We start from the raw sequence: 26,843 nt of genomic DNA, 5'->3' as shown, positions 1-26,843 counted from the left end.
CGGATATTGTTACAAAAGCAGTTTTGACAGGTGCAGGAGTTCTTCACACTTTTTGTGTATGAATATTTTATTAGCATGACGGACACTGTGAGAAGAGTAGCTGCAGATCAACAACCCCATGGAAAGATGCAGCCGCCCCAATGGCACCCCCAAAATCCCATCATGACTCAAAAAAGGGACCACAGCGGAAAAATTTATGACTGCATCAACACCTTTATCCTCACCTAAATATATTGGCTTCTTTAACTGATTATTAACCCAACTGGCCGACCAACCGAGTAATACATTATCTTCTAACGAGCCTGTTAGCCTGTTAGTTGTCGGCTATCAATCGGAATCACACAATGACACAATGACACAATGACATCCTTAGCTAATGCGGCAATAAATCGCTGAGCTGACCAGATACCTTAGCAACCAAACAAGCTTACAAAGTAGCCAGCGAGCTAACAGCCGACCAGATGATTATCTTGTTAGCTAACTAACCAATCAAACTACCTATGCAAACAACTAGCTGGCCAATTATCTGACAAACCTGATAAGTAGCTCACAATGAACGAATGGCCTAGCAACTAGCCCACCAAGAGCTTAAGAGTTAGCTAGCTCGCTAAATAGTGTTATCTTGCTGAACTCAAGTGTTAGCTCGCTAGCTAGCTAACGCTAATGAAAGTGTTCACTAGCTAACTAAATGAGTACATACCTAACAGGATTCTACCAGCCAGACATAAAGGTCCAGACAAGTCAAACCTGATAAGTAGCTCACAATGAACGAATAGCCTAGCAACTAGCCCACCAAGAGCTTAAGAGTTAGCTAGCTCGCTAAATAAAGTGTTATCTTGCTGAACTCAAGTGTTAGCTCGCTAGCTAGCTAACGCAAATAAGTGTTCACTAGCTAACTAAATGAGTACATACCTAACAGGAATCAATTCTACCAGCCAGACATAAAAGTCCAGACAAGTCAAACCTGATAAGTAGCTCACAATGAACGAATGGCCTAGCAACTAGCCCACCAAGAGCTTAAGAGTTAGCTAGCTCGCTAAATAAAGTGTTATCTTGCTGAACTCAAGTGTTAGCTCGCTAGCTAGCTAACGCTAATGAAAGTGTTCACTAGCTAACTAAATGAGTAAATACCTAACAGGAATCAATTCTACCAGCCAGACATAAAGGTCCAGACAAGTCAAACCTGATAAGTAGCTCACAATGAACGAATGGCCTAGCAACTAGCCCACCAAGAGCTTAAGAGTTAGCTATCTCGCTAAATAAAGTGTTATCTTGCTGAACTCAAGTGTTAGCTCGCTAGCTAGCTAACGCTAATGAAAGTGTTCACTAGCTAACTAAATGAGTACATACCTAACAGGATTCTACCAGCCAGACATAAAGGTCCAGACAAGTCAAACCTGATAAGTAGCTCACAATGAACGAATGGCCTAGCAACTAGCCCACCAAGAGCTTAAGAGTTAGCTAGCTCGCTAAATAAAGTGTTATCTTGCTGAACTCAAGTGTTAGCTCGCTAGCTAGCTAACGCAAATAAGTGTTCACTAGCTAACTAAATGAGTACATACCTAACAGGAATCAATTCTACCAGCCAGACATAAAGGCCCAGACAAGTCAAACCTGATAAGTAGCTCACAATGAACGAATGGCCTAGCAACTAGCCCACCAAGAGCTTAAGAGTTAGCTAGCTCGCTAAATAAAGTGTTATCTTGCTGAACTCAAGTGTTAGCTCGCTAGCTAGCTAACGCTAATGAAAGTGTTCACTAGCTAACTAAATGAGTACATACCTAACAGGAATCAATTCTACCAGCCAGACATAAAGGTCCAGACAAGTCAAACCTGATAAGTAGCTCACAATGAACGAATGACCTAGCAACTAGCCCACCAAGAGCTTAAGAGTTAGCTAGCTCGCTAAATAAAGTGTTATCTTGCTGAACTCAAGTTTTAGCTCGCTAGCTAGCTAACGCTAATGAAAGTGTTCACTAGCTAACTAAATGAGTAGATACCTAACAGCAATTAACTCTACCAGCCAGACATAAAGGTCCAGACAAGTCAAAACAAAAATAATCTTGTCGGGATTTATTTTGCGTGTTAAATTTTTTTAAATAAGATCCCTCAATCAACATCTGCTATCCTCTCTGCTTGCAACATGGATTAGTGCTTTAGCTTCCCCCGAGTCTTAAATACACTTTCCTAGTTCTAGGATAACTCTCCTGACATGTGCTCTCTCCCCATTTACTTGTGTAATCCTTATGGCTGCTCTTTCTCGCCTCCGCCTCCGACAAAATGTCATCGCACTGAACTTCTTTTTCCTTTGTACTCTTATAGCTTGCTTTTCGGTGGATTTGAGAGATGGACGAACACGATACGAGCAAATACTCTTTTCCATATTCCGTTGTGCCAAGTTATTAACGTGGATTAACGTAAATTAATTGATTGTTCAAATACATTTTCGAGTTTTACTTTCCGACATTTTCAAAGTCACGACTATTTTAAGTACATGCGTTGAAAAGTACATTTAAAAGAGTCCTATTAACGCAAATATTTGTACTTCTGTATCTGTACTATTCAATTACAAAGTGGGAGTACCTTTGCCACCTCTGACTTTAACGAAAACAAGTTAGTATTATTTGTCATATGCAAGAAGTTGTCTCAAAGCGATGCATTTACACCTAGCTTTGCCACCATACGTTTCTATTTGACAAATTTTAGAAAATCATAAATGACAAAACCTCTATAACGAAAAAAAAAATATGTATATATATTTATACACCCCTGAGGTCTTGATTCACTCGCGGTACACTTTGATTTTCATCATTATCTCATTGTGCGCCGAGAGTTCCCAGGTTGAGCGTTTTCATATTGAGCCGCCGCACCGTGCTCTCCGTGTGCTTTTTCTCTTCTTAGTGTCAAACAGCTGACAGCTTACTGCGGGGGAATGAAACACTCCCGCGACACGTAATCCCCCGAATTACTAACACTATCTAAACTCTCATCACAGGAGTGTCGCCTTTTGCCAGACATCTTCAGTAATGCTGAAAAAAAACCAATACACAAAGAGAAAATGGGCCTGTTTTGACATGTTGATGCAACGTGCCTGCTCAGTGGCGCCCCCTGGGGAGATCACAATATCAACCCATGGCATGGCAGTTTCATTAGTCAACACGTAATTTAATGGCCATGTCTATTATGACAGGGCGCATAAAAGGTTTCAAGGACCCAGGCTGGACATTGAACAGGAAGTGCATCATTTTTGGTTGTGGCGAGCAATGCTGTCGAACCCAACCAAACTCTTTTTGCGTTTGGTTTGCACTACTCTTGCGTGTCCCGGGTTTGCAATGAGTGGCAGAGGTTCGGCCACTGGATTTGCACGGCGTAATATTTCAGTTGAAAAACACATCAAAATGTTGTCTGTATGTTTTTATTTTTATTTTTTGGTGTGTGAGTGTGTGTGTGGTTTAATTGAGTGATAGAGTACAATATACAGAGTTGTGTCGTTTATAAAAGTAGCCAGAGCCACACAACCACACATCCCTTTCAGGCTGCTTCAATATCCGTTGCCATGATGCTAAACCAGATTAAAACTATCCATTTATCTGCCAGGCTTTTCCTAACGTCGTATTTTGGGCTCGGGGCTGCTTGGAAGCGACAGCACACACTGCAGCGCCGGTGTGAATTGAACCAACGCAGTTTGGGACCTGGACAAATCAATTCGGACGACGAGCCTGCCAAAATCTTTGCATGGGGATGCAGCCAGTGAGTGGAAGTGGCTCACGGCAATTAAAAACGGCGTGGTGTCTTCTCCAAGTTTTACCACGAGCTCAAATTGGACACATGCAACTCTTGACACTATCAGGCGGCGTTTTATCGCCGAGGCCCCCTTACACCTGTTGATTATTCTAATGAAGACAATGAGAGTCCCGGCAGGGGACTAAGTGCAGCAGCGGTACTCTCAAACAGGCCTAATCAGGCTACGTGTTGAGGGTGGGAGGGATGGTTGGTAGGTGGGGGGGGGGGGGGGGGGGGGTCTCAAGCACCAGGAAGTCTCAAGTGTTGTGCTGCAGCACTCGTAACTCACGCTTGCAATTACAACAGAACTTTTTTTTTTATTTTAGTCTTGAAAATGAGACCTTCTACTGATCCTCTGATAATGATTGTTATTACACTGATGTACCCGCAGGGGGCTTCCCCACTGCTAGAGACACACACACACAAAGGCCTTCATGCCCCCCCTCCCCCCACATGTAGTGTTCAGTCACAGAGTTTATTTTTGAAAGTAACCCACACAGCAAACTGAAAAGTGGAAGCGGAAAGCAACGCACACGCACGCCGTTCCACACAAACACGGCACGCAGCTGGGGCCGTCTCCTTTGGCGGAAGCCCGTTTGAGCATCGCCCGTCCTTCAGGAAACTCGCTCGCCTACGCGCAGCTGTCTTTCCCGCTCCTATCTGGAGAAGCCGGCAATCAGGTGGACTGTGATCAAACCACAAGTCACGCGTGTCGTGATGCAATTACGCATGTATGATAATTAATGAGTAATAGATGAGTAATTACTAAAAGTATTTCAAGTGAAGAAGAAAACAAGCTGGTGACGTTACTGGTCGCAGGCTCGATGCACCGATTGTAGGGGGACTATAGCGTGGGGCAAATGCCAGACCGCGATATAGCGAGGCAATGCTGGAATTGTCACAAAGTTAGAACCAATAGAAAACTGTCAAAAAAGTAACTGGCCTAGTATTTTATTTAATTTTTTTAATGTGAGTATGCCGATGTCGTGTAGTCGTTCTTGGCATGCAAAGGAGCACGGCGGCTTGTTGGCAGCGGTGACATCGCTCTTGCTAAGTAAACAGCCTGCGCGTCGACTCAGCCAGGGGATGTCAGCAAGACGAAGAAGAGGAGCAGGAGCGGCAGGAAAGGTCAAAGTGGATAAAAACAGATCCATGTCAGGGTCACTCTGTTGCCACCTTGAACGCACCATCTGCTGTCCAAGACTGATGAATGGTGACGTGTGTGTGTGTGTGTGTGTGTGTGTGCCGTTTTGTGGTGTCACTCACACAGTGGGATAAAAGAGCGTCCTTCGGCTCTTCTCGCTCTCACTTGAGGAAAACAAATGTCAACTGACAAAAAGCGATGCACTCACTCAACAACAAATCACGTCGTCTTTTTGTCTTTTATTGCTCCGATATGTTTCCTTTGTCTCCCCAAGACAGGATTGTCCCGTATGCACATAAAGAAGTCAGCACTTGCAATAGTGTCGATGGTAAAAATAAAAATAGGTAAAACACCAGAAGCCTGAATGTCATATATCAATTTGGGTACATGTTCCAGGGTGGCGGTGGGATGTGCTCCTGATTTGGTTAGCGAGTGACAGAAATCAAATGGTCTCCGTAGTTCCAGTTTTTGGTTTTTAGTTTTTATTAGTATTATTATTAATAATAATAGTAGTAGTATAGAGATCTATTGAATTAATTCAGAGGTGGCCCGGTAGTCCAGTGGTTAGCACGTGGGCTTCACAGTGCAGAGGTACCGGGTTCGATTCCAGCTCCGGCCTCCCTGTGTGGAGTTTGCATGTTCTCCCCGGGCCTGCGTGGGTTTTCTCCGGGTGCTCCGGTTTCCTCCCACATTCCAAAAAATATGCATGGCAGGCTGATTGAACACTCTAAATTGTCCCTAGGTGTGAATGTGAGCGTGGATGGTTGTTCGTCTATGTGTGGCCTGCGATTGGCTGGCAACCGATTCAGGGTGTCCCCCGCCTACTGCCCGGAGACAGCTGAGATAGGCTCCAGCACCCCCCGCGACCCTAGTGAGGATCAAGCGGTACGGAAGATGAATGAATGACTGAATGAATGAATTAATTCATGTTATTGTTCCCTGGTGAGTTCACTTCTTATTCACTTAATTCGTTGATTAACAGCTGGTTATGTCACAAGCTAAATAGCGCACTACTTGGCTTGCTAGCTAGCTGGTTAGTTGGCTTGATATGTAGTTAATTCGTTAGCTTGTGAGCTCGTTTGCGTGAGGCTTACTTTGTTAGCGAAGCCTTTATTTCGTCTCACATTCATGACTGGAACAGCATCCGAGAATTTAACCAGCAAGCTTCAATACGTTTAAAACTCTGCCCCGCCTCCTCAGCGACACTTGTTCCCGTGACCCCTTCAGCCCTGTCCTCCAGAACCTTCACTGGCTTCCGATCCCTTACCGCATCAAATTCAAAATTCTCCTACTCACCCGTAAAGCCCTAATGACCAGACTTGCTTCACTCCTACATCCCTTCCTGTACCCTACGTTCCTCCGACGATAACCCCCTGAACCGTCCCAAGGACCAGACACAGGACTTCTTTGTTGCCCCCCCCCCACCCTTTGGAATTTACTACCAAAAGCCATCCGTGACACCGATGACCCTTCTATGGTCAAGTGCAAATGACAGATTTTACCATGCAGTGCGATTTATTGCTGTGACGTTTCAGAAAACATTAAAACATTTCCATGGGCAGATTTGGAATCAGAGCAAAAAATAATAATAATAATCTCATCTCTGATAAAAAAAAAATATTAGTTTGTTGTTTGTCAGTTGTTTTAATGTATAGTTTGTTAGCTAGGTGGTGAGCTACTTTAGAAGCTAGCTTGCGACATAGCTAGCTAATCATTAGTGGTGGCTTTCTTGATTAGTTAATATTGTGTGTGTGTGCCACTATTTGAGCAAATGCGGTATTCAAACCATCACCTTGTGTGAAATAAGACCCCAGCTTCTCTGTTAAATAACATGTCATAACTTAACTCACTCTGACTGTTGCGTGACTAGTAAGAGTGTTGTGTTTTGGACATTGCCCGTGTAACTTAGCATTGCTAACTCATCAAATTTTAGCTAGGTGCTAAAAGGTGTCGTGTCACTCTATTTGTTACCGTAAACTCAAATCAAATTTTTGTGGCGTCTCTTCAAGAACAATCTACAGGACTATGCATTAAAAATTCAATCCAGAAACGCGTCTGAGTTAAGTGACGGAAAAGTTGGAAAATGGGAAAGGGCACACAAGCGTCAATTTCACACTGGTGTGCATGCACGGTGCATTTAATTAGAACGGCTTCGGCGAGCCGTCATCGTAATTGCTGGACCCAAAAATAGAAGAAATATTGCAACTACATGAGGAGCCCTGGAGACAAAACGTTACGAACTATAGAATCGTTCAACCCTATTGATAGTCATAAGTAATACGAGTGCCAAAAAGAACTGACTTTGCATGAGGTACTTTTTTTTCCCCCCAGTATAGCAAGACAGCAATCAATACTGCCAACGACTACTACCAAAAATGCTGGAAATAATCACTCACTGATAAATAACCCTCAACTGTTAATCTAACCTATCCTAGATGACTTTTCCACAACCTTGACGATAATCCTAACCTTGTAAACTCCAATGCCCGAAACACTTATCTTCACCCTACAGCGATTATCTCTAAGCCCCTAGCCCAGGGGTGGGCAAACTTTTTGGCTCGGGGACCGCATTGACTTTTAAAATTTGACAGAAGGGCCAGGTCAGCACGAGCTATGGTACATTAAAAAAAAAAAACTGCATTTGTTGACAGTCCATATCAAACATCAACACAACAAAATCATGAAAGTACTGTATTAAAATACTTTTTTTTTAAAAATGACAACAGTGTTGATTATCGATGCTATAATTTCGGTGTTGGATCAGTTGACCTCTCCATCACTCACCTCAACATCGTCTTAGTCACCAAGATGTCATAAGAGGGTGCCAAAGTAACACTTGTCAACTCGACAGAGCTTTTGCCTGAGCACCTCCACCCCCCCCCCCCCAAAAAAAATGTAATTAATTCAATTTAAATAAATAAAAGTGAAACCATGTGAATTGTATTGCCAACGCCGTGTTGCAAAGTGACTCGGATTCGGGGCGACATTAGTATTTCTGTTCCATTCAATTAATTATGATTGTTAATTTTCCTGATCATTGACTGAGAACATTTCTTGTTTTAGCGCAAACTTGGCGTGGCGGTCTAAGTGGTGTGGAAAGGGTGAAATAACGAGCAGGAGAGGGAAGCAAGGACGACAATTCCCGACAAAGTCAGAAAGTCTGAGACGAGAGACACCCTCTGCGTTACTTTGATACATTTCCTCGCGACAGAATGGTTGTTCGTCAGTGTGTGCCCTGCGATTGCCTGGCAACCGGTTCAGGGTGTCCACCGCCTGCTGCCCGAAGACGGCTGGGATGGGCTCCTGCGGATCAGAAAATGGATGGATGAATTACGCCAAATTGGGATTTTGAAATTTGAAAACGCAAAAAATCTCACCAACCTCACGCACCTCGCTGGTGCGCCACGGTAGACCGTTCTGAACGCAGTGTGAAAAGGGTCTAAAAACAAGCCACCGAGTCAAGGCATCGGCGGACACATTCGGCGCTAACCTGGCATGCATAAAACATGGCAGGAGATGACGGGAATTGGAGGCCGGAGGAGGGAAGAACAAAAAAAAAAAGTGGTATGGTAATGACCCGGATAACGCGAAGCGACCGCGATGGAGAAGAGGGTCGCACCGAACGGGGCAGGAGAAAGCGATAACGGCAAGGACGGGGAAAACTTCCCTCACGGCCCGCTGCTCCCGCATTGTACAGCGCATGAAAAATGGAGATGAAATAATTAGACGGGCTGACTGGAAAGGCTCATCTGAATATGCAAATGCACTTAATTTTACTTTCATTTGCTCCAGCGCTCCCGCTATCTCGCAAACTCTTTTCCCCCGTTCTTTTCCTCTCACCGGCTCCCGATGCATACTCCCGTTAACTCTCCGCCGTCCTTACTCGCTGCATATTAAACACACCCCTGGTACACTGACTGTGTATTAACCGCTTTATGAGGTCTTTATGAGTGTTTTATTAGCCCGTTAGCATCGCAGTGACTTTCCTTCTTTGTCTATAATGTCAAAGATGTCAACAAACTCTTTAAAGTTGTCGTCTGTTTGTTTGTCGCCCGTCTCCCCGCTTTTCCGCCGGACACTCGGAGTCTCCTCAGCTTTGCGGCGGGACCATGCCGGTAATGATCATCAGCGTCAACGATTGCCAAAATCTTGACTGTTTCGGATACGTTTTGGATGAATAAATGAGGCGCAAACGGGCTAGCGGCTTTAACATTTACATGTAAATGTATGTAGCCCCCGCCGTAGTTTATAAACACCGGCAGATGTAACTTGTTGTGCTTGAAAGGTTGGGCAAAGTGCTTCCTCAACTTGACTTTATTTATTGAGCACAGCCACCAAATCACTGTTCACAAAACATACCAAACAACAATAATATTCTATTTTTTTTTTTTAATGATTCTCCACTCAAAATACAAAATGGCTCACTTCGCACTCATTCAATTCATTCAATGCCAGGGAAGTTTCTTTTCATGATTTTTAAGAATCCTTACATTTCCTCCCAGGTACGTCTTTATGTATTTTTTTGCCACCTGATATGGTCAAGAAGGCGTCTTAAATTGGCTGGCACTGAAATTAAATTTCAATGACTCACGAATTTTTAGATTTCAGGCGCAACTTGTCACAAATGTTCTGAAAATAACATGCGGTCCAGCAAACTGGACCTGCGAATCCATTTCGCCCTCTGTAAGGTTGCCGCCAAGTTTAATCACGCCTTTTGAGAACTTGCGCCAAATCTATTTCGGGCGTCCGTTCCTAATCGACATGTCCATATTTGTGTACACTACTCCTTCTGTTTATCCTTGATAAAGGTGTATTTGTGTGTTGCTGCCAGCCTGGCTTTTTTTTTTTTTTTTTTAAATACTGCGCATCGTTCTGGTTTCCGCCTCTGTGTGTGTTCTGTAGCATAAACCGGTGGCTTAAAAGGTTATTATGAGCTTCAGGTGTTAATTGGCTGAGAGGAAACGTGTTAATATTCTCCTTGCGAAGCCTGGAAGCAGCAGCCGCGGCAAACTGATGAGTGTGTGGTTTCACTCCAGAGGAAGAGAGAGAGAGAGAGAGAGAGAGTGGCAGAAAGAGAGACACAAAAGTGCAAAGGCCCTCTGTAAGGTCGAGGAGCAGATTAGGGGAAGAATAAAAAGAGGAAGAGACGGGTCTCCAGGGGAGGAAAGAGAAATGTGATTAAAAAAATTTTAAAGATGTCCGTTGAGGCTCTGGGTGAAAGAACAGATGATATCACGCCAGAATGAAATGACCACTTTTGTTCGATGGTTGTGTGTTGGCCGGGTTGCCAGGTTCGATTGTTATGTCCTACGTTTTCCCAAGAAATGATCCAGAAATGCGTTTCATCGCATTAATTCCTGGCACATCAAAAGCACTGTCAGACGCTCGGTCTACTCGGAGAATTTTAAAGAAAGAAAAGGTGTACAGAACACTTTGGTAGCCAGCCCAACTCCTCTCTGGCGCTCTCTCGCTAACAGAAGTCTCTTAAAGGGCCACACGCATGCCCTCCACCTCAATACAATTGAAGTAGCTGTTTTTCTATTACTGATAGTCAACATGGCACTTTATACTCAACTCTTTGGTCTGTTTATTTCTGGCCAAGGATTATTTCTGAAGTTCTTGAATTGTTAAAAGCAAAACAAAATGCGGGTGCTTAACAAATTTATTAGGCCAGCTGTCATGGAGACCTTGCAGCAATGTGGAATGCTTTAATGCGGACTCTTTCCATTTCTGAGAGTGCTCTACTTTATGCCCTTTTGAGGTATTCCCAACTGAATTCGCCTTGTACACATACTCTTTGTCTTACCCATGATATAAACAACTGTGGTCATTACCAAAGCTGTTGGATTAGGGTGAGCGTGGCACGGAATGTATTTGAAGACATTGAAAAGTGTCCGTTTGAATTCTCGTCCAACGGCTGCATGGAGACGGTCAACTCAATTCAAATCAATAAGCAGCGATATATAGTGAACAAACATAGTGAACAAACATTCACGCTATTTTTATTTTGTTTTTTTGCCACTAGCAGCTGGAGTTTACCGTCAAAGTAAACATACAACAAAGAGAAAACTATCTTGCCTTAACAGCCGCTGCTAGCTTAATGCTAACATTTAATGGAAAATCCCATTGACAAGCTAACAGCACTCATAGTTGTGCTTTTTACAAACCCAGCAGATGTTTGAACACAGTCAATCAATAATGTAAACAGATACGATAGCAATACAGGTATATTTTTTTTTCATCATCTACAACAAAAAAGACGAATTACAATTACTTCTTGAGCAGTAGAAGTAAAAATCTATCCTTCTTTGTTTGTGTTGTCATGACAATACAGCCTGCCGTTAGCCAAGGCGGGTACCTCAGAAGGAGCAGCACACCGAACTGCATTGCAGCATTAAATCGCAATACACAAACTGTTTTGTGCTGAACACTCTATTTAAATGTTATTAGTCTATGTTTTTATGAAGCACATTTTTGTAAATTCATTCATTCATTCATCTTCCGAACCGCTTGATCCTCACTAGGGTCGCGGGGGGTGCTGGAGCCGATCCCAGCTGTCTCCGTGCAGTAGGCGGGGGACACCCTGAATTGGATGCCAGCCAATCGCAGGGCACACAGAAACGAACAACCATTCACGCTCACACTCACACCTAGGGACAATTTAGAGTGTTCAATCAGCCTGCCATACATATTTTTGGAATGTGGGAGGAAACCGGAGCACCCGGAGAAAACCCACGCAGACCCGGGGAGAACATGCAAACTCCACACAGGGAGGCCGGAGCTAGAATCGAACCCGGTACCTCTGCACTGTGAAGCCAACGTGCTAACCCCATTTTTGTACATTCATTCATTCATTCATTCATCTTCCTAACCGCTTGATCCTCACTAGGGTCGCGGGGGGTGCTGGAGCCTATCCCAGCTGTCTGCGGGCAGTAGGCAGGGGACACCCTGAATCGGTTGCCAGCCAATCGCAGGGCACACAGAGACGAACAACTATTCGCACTCACACTCACACCTAGGGACAATTTAGAGTGTTCAATCAGCCTGCCATGCATATTTTTGGAATGTGGGAGGAAACCGGAGCACCCGGAGAAAACCCACGCAGGCCCGGGGAGAACATGCAAACTCCACACAGGGAGGCCGGAGCTGGAATCGAACCCGGTACCTCTGCACTGTGAAGCCGACGTGCTAACCACTGGACTACCGGGCCGCCCCATTTTTGTACATCTTTTCATTATTAAAAAAGACAATAACCAAAATTTCTGTTTCGAGGGCTGGTATAGATTCATGGCATTTACATTGAATTCATTAAGGACAGACGATTTGAGTGTTCTGAGGTACGAGGATGGTGACCCAACAAATTAGTCTCATCTCAAGTACCCCGGAACAGTATTTAAATTCAACAGTAGATTGACATCGCCAGTCCCAAAAAAAAGGTCGGATGCCGAAACAGCAAACGAGTGTTGCTGCCAGCATGCGTCGGTACATGCGCCCGAATGACAGTGCCAGCCGCAAAAGTCGTTAGGCAGCAACGCGGGGGTGCAACCCGGCAGGTGACACTGTTTGCTTTCATCTCGTGAAGACGCGAAGACGAGCTAAGCCGTCTTTCACCTCCCAAGAGCTATCGCGCTATGCATAACGTGTGGTGTTTCCGCGCGTCTTAACCTGTGTATGCTTTTATTAATGCACGTTTTTACGCAGCAGCGTCGAGTGTTGAAGAGTGTAGCGTATCCGCCCGCGGCTTTCCTCATTTGAACAAACAAGGGAACCCGCGGCGACCTTGAATGCATTTGCACTCATTCATATTGTTCACACGGATTGCTGCCCACCGCTTCACATGCACCCACTACCTCTGAAGCCCACCACAAGCGCAGTGCTAGTAAATAAGACTTTTCTTCAAGGTCCAACGACCAGTCATAAATTGCGCAGTGGGAAAGTGCATTCGGGCACTCTGTTCAACAACACAAGTTAATCTATAGGCGGTAGGAATCCTTTAACTCCCAAAATAGATATTTTTTTCAATCACTCCGGTTAGTTGCTAATCACCATTCACAAGACTGGCATAATAATGAATAACAGACGAGTAAGTGAACCCAAACTTCGTCTTCTGGGTCCTGAAGAGCCATGAAATAATCGATGTTGTTGCATGAGACATTTCCTGTTTCACGTTGTACCGGGAAGCTCCAAAAGATGGATTGCAACTTAGTGTCCTAAGCTAAGCGCAGCCTGTGTATCTATATCATGTAAAATTATGCAATGTTATTAATTAGCGGGGTGTGTTGACCGTGAATTTACATTCGAGAGACGTTCCAAATTTTTACAGTTAGCATTTACGTACGTGATTAGCGCATTAGCTTGTGAACGTTAGCAACACTAGCGTAGTCACACGTTCGTCATGTGTCAGGCAAGTGGGGGAAATTGCTTTGCCACGTTTTATTTTGCTATGTGTAAGTGTCTTGATGTGTGGGTGTGTGTTACAGTTTTACACTTTCTGGACTCGCCTCAACTATGCATAAATTGCAAGAAACATTGACGCGGGTGTGTTTATTGAAGGTGTTAGCTAGCCGCAGAGAGGATGTGGCGAGGGCAGAACACCTTGGACGAAAAATAAGTACAATCATAAATGTCACCCCGCAAGGCCCGGTAGTCCAGTGGGTAGCACGTTGGCTTCACAGTGCAGAGGTACCGGGTTCGATTCCAGCTCCGGCCTCCCTGTGTGGAGTTTGCATGTTCTCCCCGGGCCTGCGTGGGTTTTCTCCGGGTGCTCCGGTTTCCTCCCACATTCCAAAAACATGCGTGGCAGGCTGATTGGACGCTCTAAATTGTCCCTAGGTGTGAGTGTGAGTGCGAATGGTTGTTCGTCTCTGTGTGCCCTGCGATTGGCTGGCAACTGATTCAGGGTGTCCCCCGCCTACTGCCCGAAGACAGCTGGGATAGGCTCCGGCACCCCCCCCGCGACCCTAGTGAGGATCAAGCGGCTCGGAAGATGAATGAATGAATAAGTAAACTGCCAGAGCGCACAAATAAAGCCCGTGTAATTGGTCCCCAATGGGTGACAGGTGTGTAGGTGGCAACAGGGCCTGCCCCCTGCTGGCAAACACGGGACATGACAGTTTTGTTTTCCCACATTGGCACCAAAGAGGAAGATTGTACTGAATTAGTTGTGCAGATAAATCACAGTGTAGATCTGGCTCTGAATGCTGGCTTCTTGTGGCACAAAGACAGAAAAACTTTAATGGATTTTTTTCTGCATGAAGGCTAGTGCTTTTTATCAAGGTTTCTTTTTTTCACAACTGCTCCTCAATGAACCCAACACAAGGCCATCGTTTTAAAGTGCAATAATAAGCTTCAAATGACAGCAACCTTCAAACTTCACGTCGCGTCACTATAAAGTGTTTAGTTCTAAGAGTCGTGCCCGGCTCCATGCCAGCCATGAGCTAAAATTGTCCCCCCCCCCCGCCCCTTTCTCTAATCGTCAAGATTGATGTATGATGGGATGAGACTAATAATAGAATGCCCACAATGGCTACCGACGATTCTTTATGCCTTTGCTTCCGCTCTGCGGAACCTGAGCAAAAGCCCCCAGTGCCTAGCTCGCCGAGTTCCAAAGAGAAAATTTAATCTCCTGCTTTATTGTAGACACACAAAAGAAGGTGAATCAGAGCTCGATGAAAACAAGGATAATCACTTGTACGCTCAAGTTTAAATTCTAATATCCGGCCTGGAGAAGACGCTAGCAAAAAAAAAAAAAAAAAAAAGTCCAAACCTCATGAACTGTCCGCCTAAATGTACCCAAACATATCGATCACCGTGACCAGGAATTAGCCCGACCCCACCGAGGAGCTGTGACTTTTCTAATTAGTGAGTTCAGAGCAAATCCGCTCGGATTAGCTCGTCTAGAGGATGGCGATTAACACCGAGTCCGCCGCAAATCCCCCCAAATGAGCGAGAGATTGCGATGGACGGGCATCTGCTGAGAAGGCCGACCCTCGTGCGTAACCACGGGAGGGGGGGGGGCTCAAAATGTTGACTAAAATGTCTTCTTACTTAAGGGTGGCTTAACGGGAGGATGAGGCCCGTCTCGGGAGAATTCAGCGGGATGTTGGACCAAAATTTATTGTAATTACTAGAAAGCGAATGTCATTTTCTTTGAAAAGCTTATGTTCTTATGAAATAGAAGACGTCCAAATGCTTGACGATCACAACGTTATCGTCTTTCTCGATGTACTGGCAAAGTCTGTGTATTGCAGTTTATTCATTCATTCATTCATTCATCTTCCGAGCCACTTGATCCTCACTAGGGTCGCGGGGGGTGCTGGAGCCCATCCCAGCAGTCTTCGGGCACTAGGCGGGTGACACCCTGAACCGGTTGCCAGCCAATCACAGGGCACACAGAAACGAACAAGCATTCGCACTCACACTCACACCTAGGGACAATTTAGAGTGTTCAATCAGCCTGCTGCGCATGTTTTTGGAATGTGGGAGGAAACCGGAGCACCCGGAGAAAACCCACGCAGGCCCGGGGAGAACATGCAAACTCCACACAGGGAGGCCGGAGCTGGAATCGAACCCGGTACCTCTGCACTGTGAAGCCGACGTGCTAACCACTGGACTACCGGGCCGCCCCGTATTGCAGTTTATGTACAATGCAAATGACATTATTTGACCTCAGGATCGCCAGGGTCAAATCATCCGCATCGGACTCCCGTTTTCATTTTTAAAGTAACATTTAAAGTAACAACTTCTGTTGCCATCATGGAAAGGTGAACTCCTGTTTCGGATTTCCTGCTTCATATTTTTTTGAATCTCTGCTTTGGCCTTTCTGTGTGGATTTTACTTGCAGGCACTGTAACATTTCCATGAACAACCCAGGCTAAACCTGGCTCCTCCCCCAACACGCAGTCCGCCAATACATACATACATACATACATACATACATACATACATACATACATACATACATACATACATACAGACAGACAGACAGACAGACAGACAGACAGACATACATACATACATACATACATACATACATACATACATACATACATACATACATACATACATACATTAATCCTTACAGCCATTAATTGGCTGTAAGGATGTTATCACTTCCTTACAGCCAATTAATGCCTTTCCAAGGCTTTTGGCCCTATCTTGTGGCAGCGTTCAGCGTTCAAGAGAGCACAAAAACGCCAAATGCGCTATGGTATCTCAGGCTTCCACTTTAGCGTAAAGGTTATACCGCTGTAGTTAAAATGTAATACAGCGACGAACGTCTACATTTACAACGAGTTGTTATTTTCAGAGGGCATGTCCACAACCTGCAAGCATCTTCACAGTCAATTATGCACTCAGATTGGAAGGTAGGGAGGAGGGGGGTGAGGGGGGGCGAGGGGGGGGGGCACCCGCATCGCTACAATACATCAGCTGTAACCCACGCTAATACTCCAATGCTGCAAAGACGTCCTTGGAGGTGTGAGGGGGGGGGGGCATCTTTGATTTATCTGCACCTCGCCACAAAACATGGCCTCCCTCACACTCTGCCAGCTAATAAAGATCACACACACACACACACACACACGCACGCACACACTCAACGGCGCACACTCACACACTCGTACGTCCTCCAGGGAAGGGGGGGGGGGGGGATTCAACGCTACCCAAGAAGCGCCTACAGGACAAAAAGAAATTTAATCTTGGATAATCCCCCCCCACAAGCCCCCACCACCACCAGCACCAGCACCACCGCCCCCTAGATACAATCTCTACGTTAGCACTCTGCCTTGTGCTACTCCGTCATACTTGCACACACACACACACACACAGCTCGGCCACATTCCCTTGCATCTTCCTCATCTCGTCCTCTTTCCCCCCCCCCCTCCCTCCGCTTGACTCATCCTTAACTCCACTTCTCCTCCCATCATCGTCCATCTGTCCCGCCCGGTGGCCCCGCACGGTAAACATCCCGATTCCCGCCCTCTCTCTCTCCCCCCGTCAGAGTGCTTTGATAGCGTTGCTATTAAACGCCGGCGCGACCTCCTCGGCATGCCCAAGCAGGCAAGCGATCCTCGCAAGGCTGCGCGGGTGCTTCATATTTTGCGCACGCAGTCGACTTAAGCCCCTTAAGTGCTTTGGCAACACTTATTCCGGCGTGGCAACATGGAACCCATTAAAAGTTTGATTTGAATGAGAGGGCGCGAAAGAAGAAAGAAAGAGGGGGAGGCGAAAGGTGGGGTGAGGAGGGTGGTGGGTAGGATCGGGGACACCATTCGGCAGTGACCGCACGCGCGCTTTGCTTGCAACAGACAACAACAAACGCATCCACCAGCAGAGGTGGCAAAATTACGTTCACGCGTTCATCGTTATTCTCCCCAAAACTCAAGTGTGCGTTGTGTCGAATAAAAGTGGTGCTTTTGCGCCATCTTTATTCCAAAGGGAACAGAAGTGAGATGAGGAGCTGTAAATTTCCCCAGTGTGGGACGAATAAAGGATATCTTTATTTAGACAAAATTAGTCACTTTCACTGTCACTGTCAGCACCTTGTGGTGCCCAATGGGCTGTGTTGAAATGAGTTGAGGAGCTTCGTGTAAAATTTTTTTTTTAAATGCTTAGCTGTCAAGGCGGCCCGGTAGTCCAGTGGTTAGCACGTCGGCTTCACAGTGCAGAGGTACCGGGTTCGATTCCAGCTCCGGCCTCCCTGTGTGGAGTTTGCATGTTCTCCCCCGGCCTGCGTGGGTTTTCTCCGGGTGCTCCGGTTTCCTCCCACATTCCAAAAACATGCGTGGCAGGCTGATTGAACACTCTAAATTGTCCCGAGGTGTGAGTGCGAATGGTTGTTCGTTTCTGTGTGCCCTGCGATTGGCTGGCAACCAATTCAGGGTGTCCCCCGCCTACTGCCCGAAGACAGCTGGGATAGGCTCCAGCACCCCCCGCGACCCTAGTGAGGATCAAGCGGCTCGGAAGATGAATGAATGAATGAATGCTTAGCTGTCATCTTGTGGCATCGATAGACAACAGCAGCATCATATTTTACGTCCATAAATTGAGGTTCTGATACTTTAAACAAGAGCAATAAACAGACTCTAAGTCACAGGTGTCAAACTCAAGGTCCGGGGGCCAGATCTGGCCCGTCGCATCCTTTTATGTGGCCCGCCAAAGGCAGCTCAAACCTGTCAACTTCCATGATCCTTTTTAAAATGTCGACCAAAATTTTAAATTGTCAATTGATGTACTCAATAAAACGCATGTTCTTGTTACCAAACAGGTTTCCTCTTGACAAGTAACTTTTCTTGAAATGGTTTCAGCCACAATGGCCCTACAAGTGAAACGGGAATTAAAATGTGCCCTGCGCCAACTTCTGTAGCTGTGGAACTACAGACTCAACAAAAAGGTCAAAGAAATGGACAATATCATTTCGACAACGGTCCCAAAATAAATGTCACCGACCGCTCAGCAAAAATGACAATTCTGACAAACCTTGAATTGAATCAATGAATTGAACCAAAAGTACTGATCCGACTCCTTTACTTAAATATATAGAACAGTCCAGTGCGGTCAACTGTTTGTCCCGTTCTGTACGTGTCTGGAATTTTTCGTTCGCTTGACTGGCGGTCATATGGGTCAACAGTGACAGCATGGAAAAAGTTAGAAGTCCAGGTACCAATACGTTTCTTCAGATCAGAAGGAAAAAAAAAATGTTGACGGCATTTGTCGTGGTCGTTTTTGCAACCCACAACATGAAATGGAATTCTGCTCAAGGCGGCCCTAGGTGCCAATCGTGCTTGTCCAAATCAGTTGTTAGTGCTCCCCAGTTCACGTTCCTCCATGTCGCTGCTGTTCTTGTTTTGAAGACCCCGAGATCCCAATCAACAGCGCGCACAAATACACGCTCAGCCAGCTCGTGCGCCGATTTTTAATGCCTTGCCGCTCTTTCCGGCAATTACGAGCGGTTGCGGGGGGCTGTATTAAAAAGCCACCCGATAAAAAAACATTTGACTTTATTGGACTTGATTGTAGTGTGCGCGCAGGTGTGTGGAGAGCGACCAATGGATGCGGAACAATGAGAGGTGGCGTTGTCACGGCGGAATTGTTTTTATCTTTGCCTTTTATCGGGACAATGAAAGTCACGAGATGCCGCTGTGGCTGGCGTCCATCGCCGGCTTTGTGCCGCCGCTTTCGTCGCCAATTGCTGTAATGATTGCGCACGTGACGACGGGGGGGGGGGGGGGGGGGGATAGAACAAAGGAACTGCATTATGGGTGACGTGATGGAAAAAAATCTTAACGACAAAACATGAGAGAAGCGGCATCGAGCAAGGCTACTCCCAAGGTACAGCGTTTTGCAATGCTAACAACTAACGACACAATGACCAACAGGTGTGCAGCTGCAGGCGGAGCCCCACAGTGCCGCCTGTTGGTCACAAAGTTACATGACATGTGTACCATGTAAGGAGTTTTGTTCGTCTGTGTGCGTCAATCGACAACGTGAGGAGCAGCATTGTAATACGCTGGAAGGGCCTTGTTAGCATTAGCCATTACTTGTTGCACCAGAATGCATTATTAGAGTATTTTATGTGATGCTAATTAGCAGGGATGGCGGCGTAGGGATACCAGGCATCGGTAAAGGGCATATAACGGCCTTACTTTAAGATACCGGGGACTAGTGGGCGCTATACTGCGGTGGTTTGATACATTGGTGAATTATCATCCACTTCACTGGTGTCAAAGTCAAGGCCAGGGGACCATATCTGGCCCGCCACATTATTTTATGTGGCCCGCAAAAGCAAATCAAACATGGTAACTTCCACGATGCTTGCGAAAAGATGGACCAAAATTTTAAAATTCTCACGTGTAATAAATGAGAGCGACATTCTTGTTGCCAAACAACTCGTTCCAGTAACTTAAACAATAGTTGAATAAACGGATTTTTTTTTACTTCTTTATGTGATTTCAGTCATAGTGGCACTCCAAGGAAAATGGTAACTAAAATGTGGTCCTCGTCGAAAATGTTTTCGACACTCCTTATCTACCGGTACATCTTTGTTCACAAGTTTTGTACATTCTGTTCAATGAAATTTTAGTGCTGGAAGTATCTATATTCAGTACTCAAAGAGTAAATAATCCCTGATGGTCTAGTGGCTAGGATTTGGCGCTTTCACCGCGGAGGCCCGGGTTCCATTCCCGGTAAGTGAATGCCTGATTTTGAAAGGGCAGGCCCGGTAGTCCAGTGGTTAGCACGTCGGCTTCACAGTGCAGAGGTACCGGGTTCGATTCCAGCTCCGGCCTCCCTGTGTGGAGTTTGCATGTTCTCCCCGCCTGCGTGGGTTTTCTCTGGGTGCTCCGGTTTCCTCCCACATTACAAAAACATGCATGGCAGGCTGATTGGACGCTCTAAATTGTCCCTAGGTGTGAGTGTGAGCGTGGTTGGTTGTTCGTCTCTGTGTGCCCTGCGATTGGCTGGCAACCGATCCAGGGTGTCCCCCGCCTACTGCCCGAAGACGGCTGGGATAGGCTCCAGCACCCCCGCGACCCTAGTGAGGATTAAGCGGTTCAGAAAATGGATGGATGGATGGAAGAGTAAATATTCGTCTTGATATCCCTTTTAAATATTGGATCTTCCAGTCTTTCAATTGCGAGATCAACGCTTCCAATGTTGGAAGCGGTGTGCTTTGTCTTTCAGAATAAAAGCGTATGACAGGAAGTGGTTTGTTAACCGTGGTAATGTTGCTAACTTATCATTCCTGACAGTTGGCATTTTGTCATTCCACTTCATTCATCCTAAATTTGTGTGTCTTTCATTATGTCAATCTTCCGGATGGCAATTCGCTTAATCTACATTTCTGGAGGTCTTTCTATTTCCTGAATTTCCCTATGTCAATGCTGGGTAGTGGGAATCACAATCACGCTAAAGTTTGCAAGATATTGCTCGAACAGGCCCACTTGTTGTCAACCGTCGATGCCGCGCATCCCCGGCCCGCTGTAAGGTGCCGGCATTTCGGACAAAAGAGGCACTGTGACGCTTCTGCGGGCGCCTGTATGGATACATTAAGCAAGAGGCGACAGTGAAAAGGCCAAACACTACCTAATTCCGCGACCCACACCAGACACTTGGCCACATTCACATTTTTTTACACACACACACACACACACACACACACACACCGCCACTGTTTGCAGAACTGAAAGACAAGTATTGTCATTTCGCCACACACACACACACATACAGCAGCGCTTTAACCTTCACAAAAGAGTATGCAAAATATGCAGATGCTGATCCCACACGGGCATGAGCATGGGGTGGGGGGTCGGGGGGGGGGGTGCTGGCTGGGGTTATATAAACAAGTTGCAAGTCAGATAACGGACAGATGGATGCGATTAGCTGTGACACCTCTTTGGGATTATCGCCGTGTTTTTAATGAACGGACAAAGTCGCCGACGGGAATTTTGCGGAGAAGAAGCGACCGCCCGGGCGGACGGGCGGATTGGAGGAAAGAGCGAGGAAAAACGATTTCAGGGGATCAATCTGAAATTTTTCTTTTTTCGTTGCGAATTGAAGTCAGATCGGTGGCGGGAGGTGGGGCGGGGGACGGGGGAGGGGCATTTTTTTTCCACATTGGACGAGCTGAAGGCTGCTTGAGCGGCGGCATGCTCGGCAGGAGGTTGCGGGCCGTGTTCGGGGTACTAACGCTTCATCCCTCAGTGGGTCGTGCTCGGTGAGGTGCGCAGTGGCGCTCACACAACCGGAAAAAGTCCAAAGTCCGTACTTCCAGGTTTCCAAGTAGATTACATTCGACGGCTTGTGTTCATTCCTGCCGACTTGGACAAATTTGCAAAAAAAAAAGGCATCTCGGGAGGCTTCTGCTCTTCAACCTCCAATCGGATTTTATTTACCCCCGCGTCCCTCCGCAGATGAACTGCGGAGAGACGGCGTGTCTCCAGAGAGGCGGCCGTTCAGGTTAGCGCCTCCAAGGAACGCCGGCAGGTTCTCGCGGGGCTTCGTTTGGAAAAACGCGGCGTGTTGATTGTTGCCCCAGATTCTCCAGTCCCCCCCCCCCCCCCCCAGGGCGCTACGATGCATTCATCTGCGCTTCTAAAGTTTGCATGCGGGCATCGTCTATCGAGATAAGAAACCTGCCTCAGCTGGGATGTTTTTTTTTTTTATGTTTCTCGGGCGCTCACAACTAGCTCAGCGCAGGTTGCACCGGCGGAATGCCGTATAAGTCACTCGTCTCTCGCAAAAGAAAAATAAAATAAATCGATCGAGTCGGCCCAAGCTGCGTTGTTATCGTCGAGCTTCCAACGTGTGCTAAGTCGTACAAAGTCATCATTAAAGCGCCTCACTCTTACCTCCTGGCGGGGAATTTTCCGCAGCCCCGCATTGCTATTGAGCGTAAATTAGTGGGTTTTTTGTTGTTGTTGTTTTGGGGTTGTTTTTTTTTTGTTTTTTTTTTCGTCTTGTTAGTCTTCGGTAAGCCAGCAGGGTCACAAAGGAGCCATTGATTCAAAAATACACAATGAGGCCCGCTTGGAGCTCTGTCTTCTGCCGCCGCCGCCTCCCCCCGAGCTCCCTCTCGCTGTCCCCACGGAGCCTGGTCCTGATCCCGCTCCTTCTGGGCTTTGCTCGTAAGTCCCCCCCCCCCTACCCACACACACACACACACACATGCATCCCTATTAAAGGAGACGTGCGGTATCGATTCTGCAGGGAGTCATTACGTGGCAAACAAGCCGGAGGGAGCGTGAGCATAATGCTCGCACGTTCGATCCGTATTAAAAGCGCGGCTTGTATCGGGGTGGAGAACGTGTAATTACCGCCGGCACCGGGTTTGCGATTTGCCTCAGTTTGTGCGCAACTTTGTGCCCTAAATAGTTCTCGATCAAGCTCATCTGGCTCTTCCGGTTACTTTTCTTGTTTTGTGGTGTGCCTTGAGATGTTGCTAATGAAAAAAGGTATGGAAACGTTCAAATGCGAGCTAATGGTGCAGCAAAAGGGTCATTAAAAGAAAAAAAAATCGAAATCATCCAAAGGAAAAGCACGATCGCGATGAAATATGCGTCTCGTCTGAAATGTTGAAGCTGTCAGTAATTACACTTCAACTAGGATTAGGAAAAGAGCCAATATTAGGACGGCGTCGGAAACAGAAAAAAAAGATAATACGATACAGTGCCGGCAGACATTTTGCCCCGGCATACGCAGAACATGTTGAAATGCGAAAGAGAGCTTGAAAGGAAGAAAGATCGAGGAAGATGAGGGCCTCGCCTGACGAGAAGTTTTGACAGGCGTCAGAAATGAGTGGCGGCGATCCGACACGCTATTAATACCTGCGACGCAGCTCCTCCTCGCGGGTAAACAAGCGCAGGCGCTGCCCCCCCCCCCACCCCCGCCCGAGCGTCTTCCCGACGACTTCTGTGTCTTCGGCAAATACAATCAACAGAAAGGACACTGTCTAATGTCGTACGGATGGAGCCGTGTTGGGCGCCGGCCGCTACGTCTCGGCAGAAGTGTTCACTTGTTGCCGAAATGCCAGCTTTGTGGGTTTTTTTGCCCTTCAAACGGGCGCACGGAGAACAAAACGCGATTTGTGCAAAAGGCATTTTTGGAATGCTATCGCACAATGTTAATGCTGTGTTAGCATTCATGTCAAGTGGGACTCAAGTCAGGTCGTCGTCGTAAATCCGAAACTGGTCCCAAGTTGAACAAAAGAAACCTGAAAATATACGCGGCGGAATTGAAGTTGAAAGAAAATAAAAAAATAGCATGAAACTATTATGGACGAGGCGGTCCGGTAGTCCAGTGGTTAGCACGTCGGCTTCACAGTGCAGAGGTACTGGGTTCGATTCCAGCTCCGGCCTCCCTGTGTGGAGTTTGCATGCTCTCCCCGGGCCCGCGTGGGTTTTCTCCAGGTGCTCCGGTTTCCTCCCACATTCCAAAAACATGCGTGGCAGGCTGATTGAACACACTAAAAATTGTCCCTAGGTGTGAGTGTGAGTGCGAATGGTTGTTCGTTTCTGTGTGCCCTGCGATTGGCTGGCAACCGATTCAGGGTGTCCCCCGCCTACTGCCCGAAGACAGCTGGGATAGGCTCCAGCACCCCCGCGACCCTAGTGAGGATCAAGCGGCTCGGAAGATGAATGAATGAATGAATGAATGAATATTATGGACGAAGGCGGCTCTGTGGTTCGCGCATTGACCTCACAGTGCAGAGGCACAAGGTTTGATTCTGGCTCCGGCCTCCCTGTGCGGAGTTGTCTGTGTTCTCCCCATGCCTGCGTGGCTTTTCTCCCGGTTCTCCGATTTCCTCTCAGGTTCCAAAAACACGCACAGCAGATTAATCAGGGATGGCAATTTTCGGCGGATACGCGGAAATCCGCCTTTTTATTTCTTAAATTGATCATTTTTGTGAATCGTCTAAATCCGTTGAAAATTTTAGGGGGGGGGGGGGGGTCAGGTACCTTATCGTCGAGTTTTCACGACGTTTTGAATCTTCCGATTGTAAACAACCCTGCGATTGGACGTGTATGATGTCTTACTCGTCGTGATTGGTCGCCCGGTCCAGGCCACGCCCCTTTCCGCTATTTTTCATCACTAGCCATTGCTATCTCTGGTTAATGGAACACTCTAAATTGTCCCAAGGTGTGCGTGTGGGAGTGCGGAGGCTTGTTTGTCTATGTGTGGCCTGCGGTTGGCTGGCAACCGATTCAGGGTGTCCCCCGCCTACTGCCCGAAGACGGCTGGGATAGGCTACGGCAAGCCCGGTGACACTTGTGAGGATAAAGTAGATCGGAAAATGGACGGATGGATATTTTGGATGATAGACCGAAATGGCGGATTTTGTTGCCAGCTCGTTGGGTGTGTGACTGAGCGGCGGATGCGGGGGGGCTGGTTTGCGAAGGGTGAAGATGGGTAATGGGATGGGGGTGGGGGTCTGGACCAAGGAATGGAGGCTGCCTTTGAAACACCGCCGGGCTGGAGAAGCAAAAGATCTGGAAGGTCAACATGGGAAGCTGCGAGGAAGGTGGCAAATGGGGGCGGAAAGCTAATTGGGAATTTCAAGGATGTGGAGGGGGGGGGCGGAAGGTCAGATGATAAAGCGGAACTATGGCGAGTTCTGAGACCAAATAAATGAAGATTCTTTGAATGAGGGGTCACAGAGTGAGCCGGCACAATTTGATGCTGATTCAGTTGATTAGCTTTGCCGTCCTCCTGGAGTTGGAGAGGTTGTGCTGGTCGCAGATTAAGATGGGGAAGAAAGAAGTCAAAACAAGCCGAGGGAGGGAGGGCGAGAGAAAAGCTGAGCCACTGCCAATTAAAATAGGCCAAAGCAGAGCAGAAGATGAAAGCGGGACGGGGTGGAGGGTAAAAAAAAGAAAAGCAAGATATCCACTCTTCACTCATTTCGTCCCGTCCTCTCGTCCCGCTCTCTGCTCTGCGCCGCTTCCTTCCGCTCTCCCGGCTCGCTGTGGAAGCGCTGCGATTATGCCGCAGACTTGAGCTGCAGAACAAATCAAATTTAGCAGACGCGTGGGGGGTTGGGGGGGGTACAAGGCTGGCAATGATTCCCACTTGGTCCAGTGCTCCCCCCCCCCCCAAAAAAAATGAGCGAGGGCGAAGGGAGGGTGGTGCAGGCGAGAAGGGAGGCTTTTGTGCAAACGAAAATGGGGTACGGATAATGAGGAAACGGCGCGAGGAGACCGCGGGGGGGGGGGGGGCGTTGCAAACGTTTAGCGCATCACAAGATGAACCTGGACGTTCTCGGCTTGGAAAATGTCCGGGCGACTTCTTTTATCTCTGACCACTCGAAATCAGGGTCTCAGATCCAAGCCCGTTTTAGATGTCTGCCCCCCCCCCCACCGAATTCAAATGATCATTCTCACCGCTCACGCGTCTTTCAAAAGAATAGAAGCCGATGTCGCTCCAACAGGGGGGAGCCAAATGCTTATTTTCAACGTCAGCCTCCCGCTAAGGCTCGCTATTGTCATGATTCTGTTTGTGACCAACAGGTGGCACTGTAGGCTTCTCCCTGCAGCTGCACACCTGTTGGTCGTTATGTCGCCACTATCTTCAAGTTTCCTTCATATTTTTTTATTTTTGAACTGGATGTGGCCCGGTAGTCCAGTGGTTAGCATGTCGGCTTCACAGTGCAGAGGTACCGGGTTCGATTCCAGCTCCGGCCTCCCTGTGTGGAGTTTGCATGTTCTCCCCGGGCCTGCGTGGGTTTTCTCCGGGTGCTCCAGTTTCCTCCCACATTCCAAAAACATGCGTGGCAGGCTGATTGAACACTCTAAAATGTCCCTAGGTGTGAGTGTGAGTGTGAGTGGTTGTTCGTTTCTGTGTGCCCTGCGATTGGCTGGCAACCGATTCAGGGTGTCCCCCGCCTACTGCCCGAAGACGGCTGGGATAGGCTCCAGCACCCCCCGCGACCCTAGTGAGGTTCAAGCGGCTCGGAAGATGAATGAATGAATGAATGAATGGATGTGGCCATGCTAGCCCACTCAAACTCTTGTCAAAGCTCTTTCCAGCTGTCGCTCTAAAAGAAGGAACTGGCTCCATTGGGAACTGGCTCCATTGTCTGTTTCCCCAAGTGTCATTGCCGAGTGCTTTCATACTTTCCCCCAAATTGTTTCCCTTGATTCTCTTTCGGGCCGAATATAAAAGGTTTTCCCAAAAAAGAATGGAAGCTTTTGTAGCTCCCAAAAAGCGGAAGCGAGTTCATATGTTGTTGACTTCTCGTTGTCTGTCAGGTCATTTCGAAAAGCTTAGCAGCGATGCCATGACTGTTTTCGATTCATTGTTGACTTTTTGGAACTTGGGGGGGGGAAATACCTTTGCCCATTTTTAGACCGAGAAGGCTCGCCCTCATTCCACTACATCGCCAGCCGTCTCGATACTTTTGACCATCAAATGTTTTGAGGGC

The 26,843-nt window shown here is 47.0% G+C and overlaps 1 protein-coding gene across 4 annotated transcripts in view; it reads left to right on the top strand.

Moving 5' to 3' along the window:
* Positions 1-26,843, top strand: part of LOC127600548 (cell adhesion molecule 4-like) — a 184,141-nt gene that overhangs the window by 109,315 nt on the left and 47,983 nt on the right. For 2 of the 4 annotated variants that reach the window (XM_052065213.1, XM_052065211.1), the window contains exon 1: positions 22,411-22,551. The exons of the other annotated variants lie outside the window; for them this stretch is intronic. In XM_052065213.1, coding sequence (XP_051921173.1) covers positions 22,443-22,551 — 109 coding nt within the window. In that variant the 5' untranslated portion in view covers positions 22,411-22,442. Of the gene's footprint in view, positions 1-22,410; positions 22,552-26,843 lie in introns of those variants that run through there. 4 annotated transcript variants of the gene reach the window in all.

Source organism: Hippocampus zosterae, chromosome 5 (genome assembly GCF_025434085.1).
Source record: "Hippocampus zosterae strain Florida chromosome 5, ASM2543408v3, whole genome shotgun sequence".
Classification (NCBI taxonomy): domain Eukaryota; kingdom Metazoa; phylum Chordata; class Actinopteri; order Syngnathiformes; family Syngnathidae; genus Hippocampus; species Hippocampus zosterae.
Note: the sequence above shows the minus strand (reverse complement) of the source record. Positions and strands in the feature narration are given on the sequence as shown.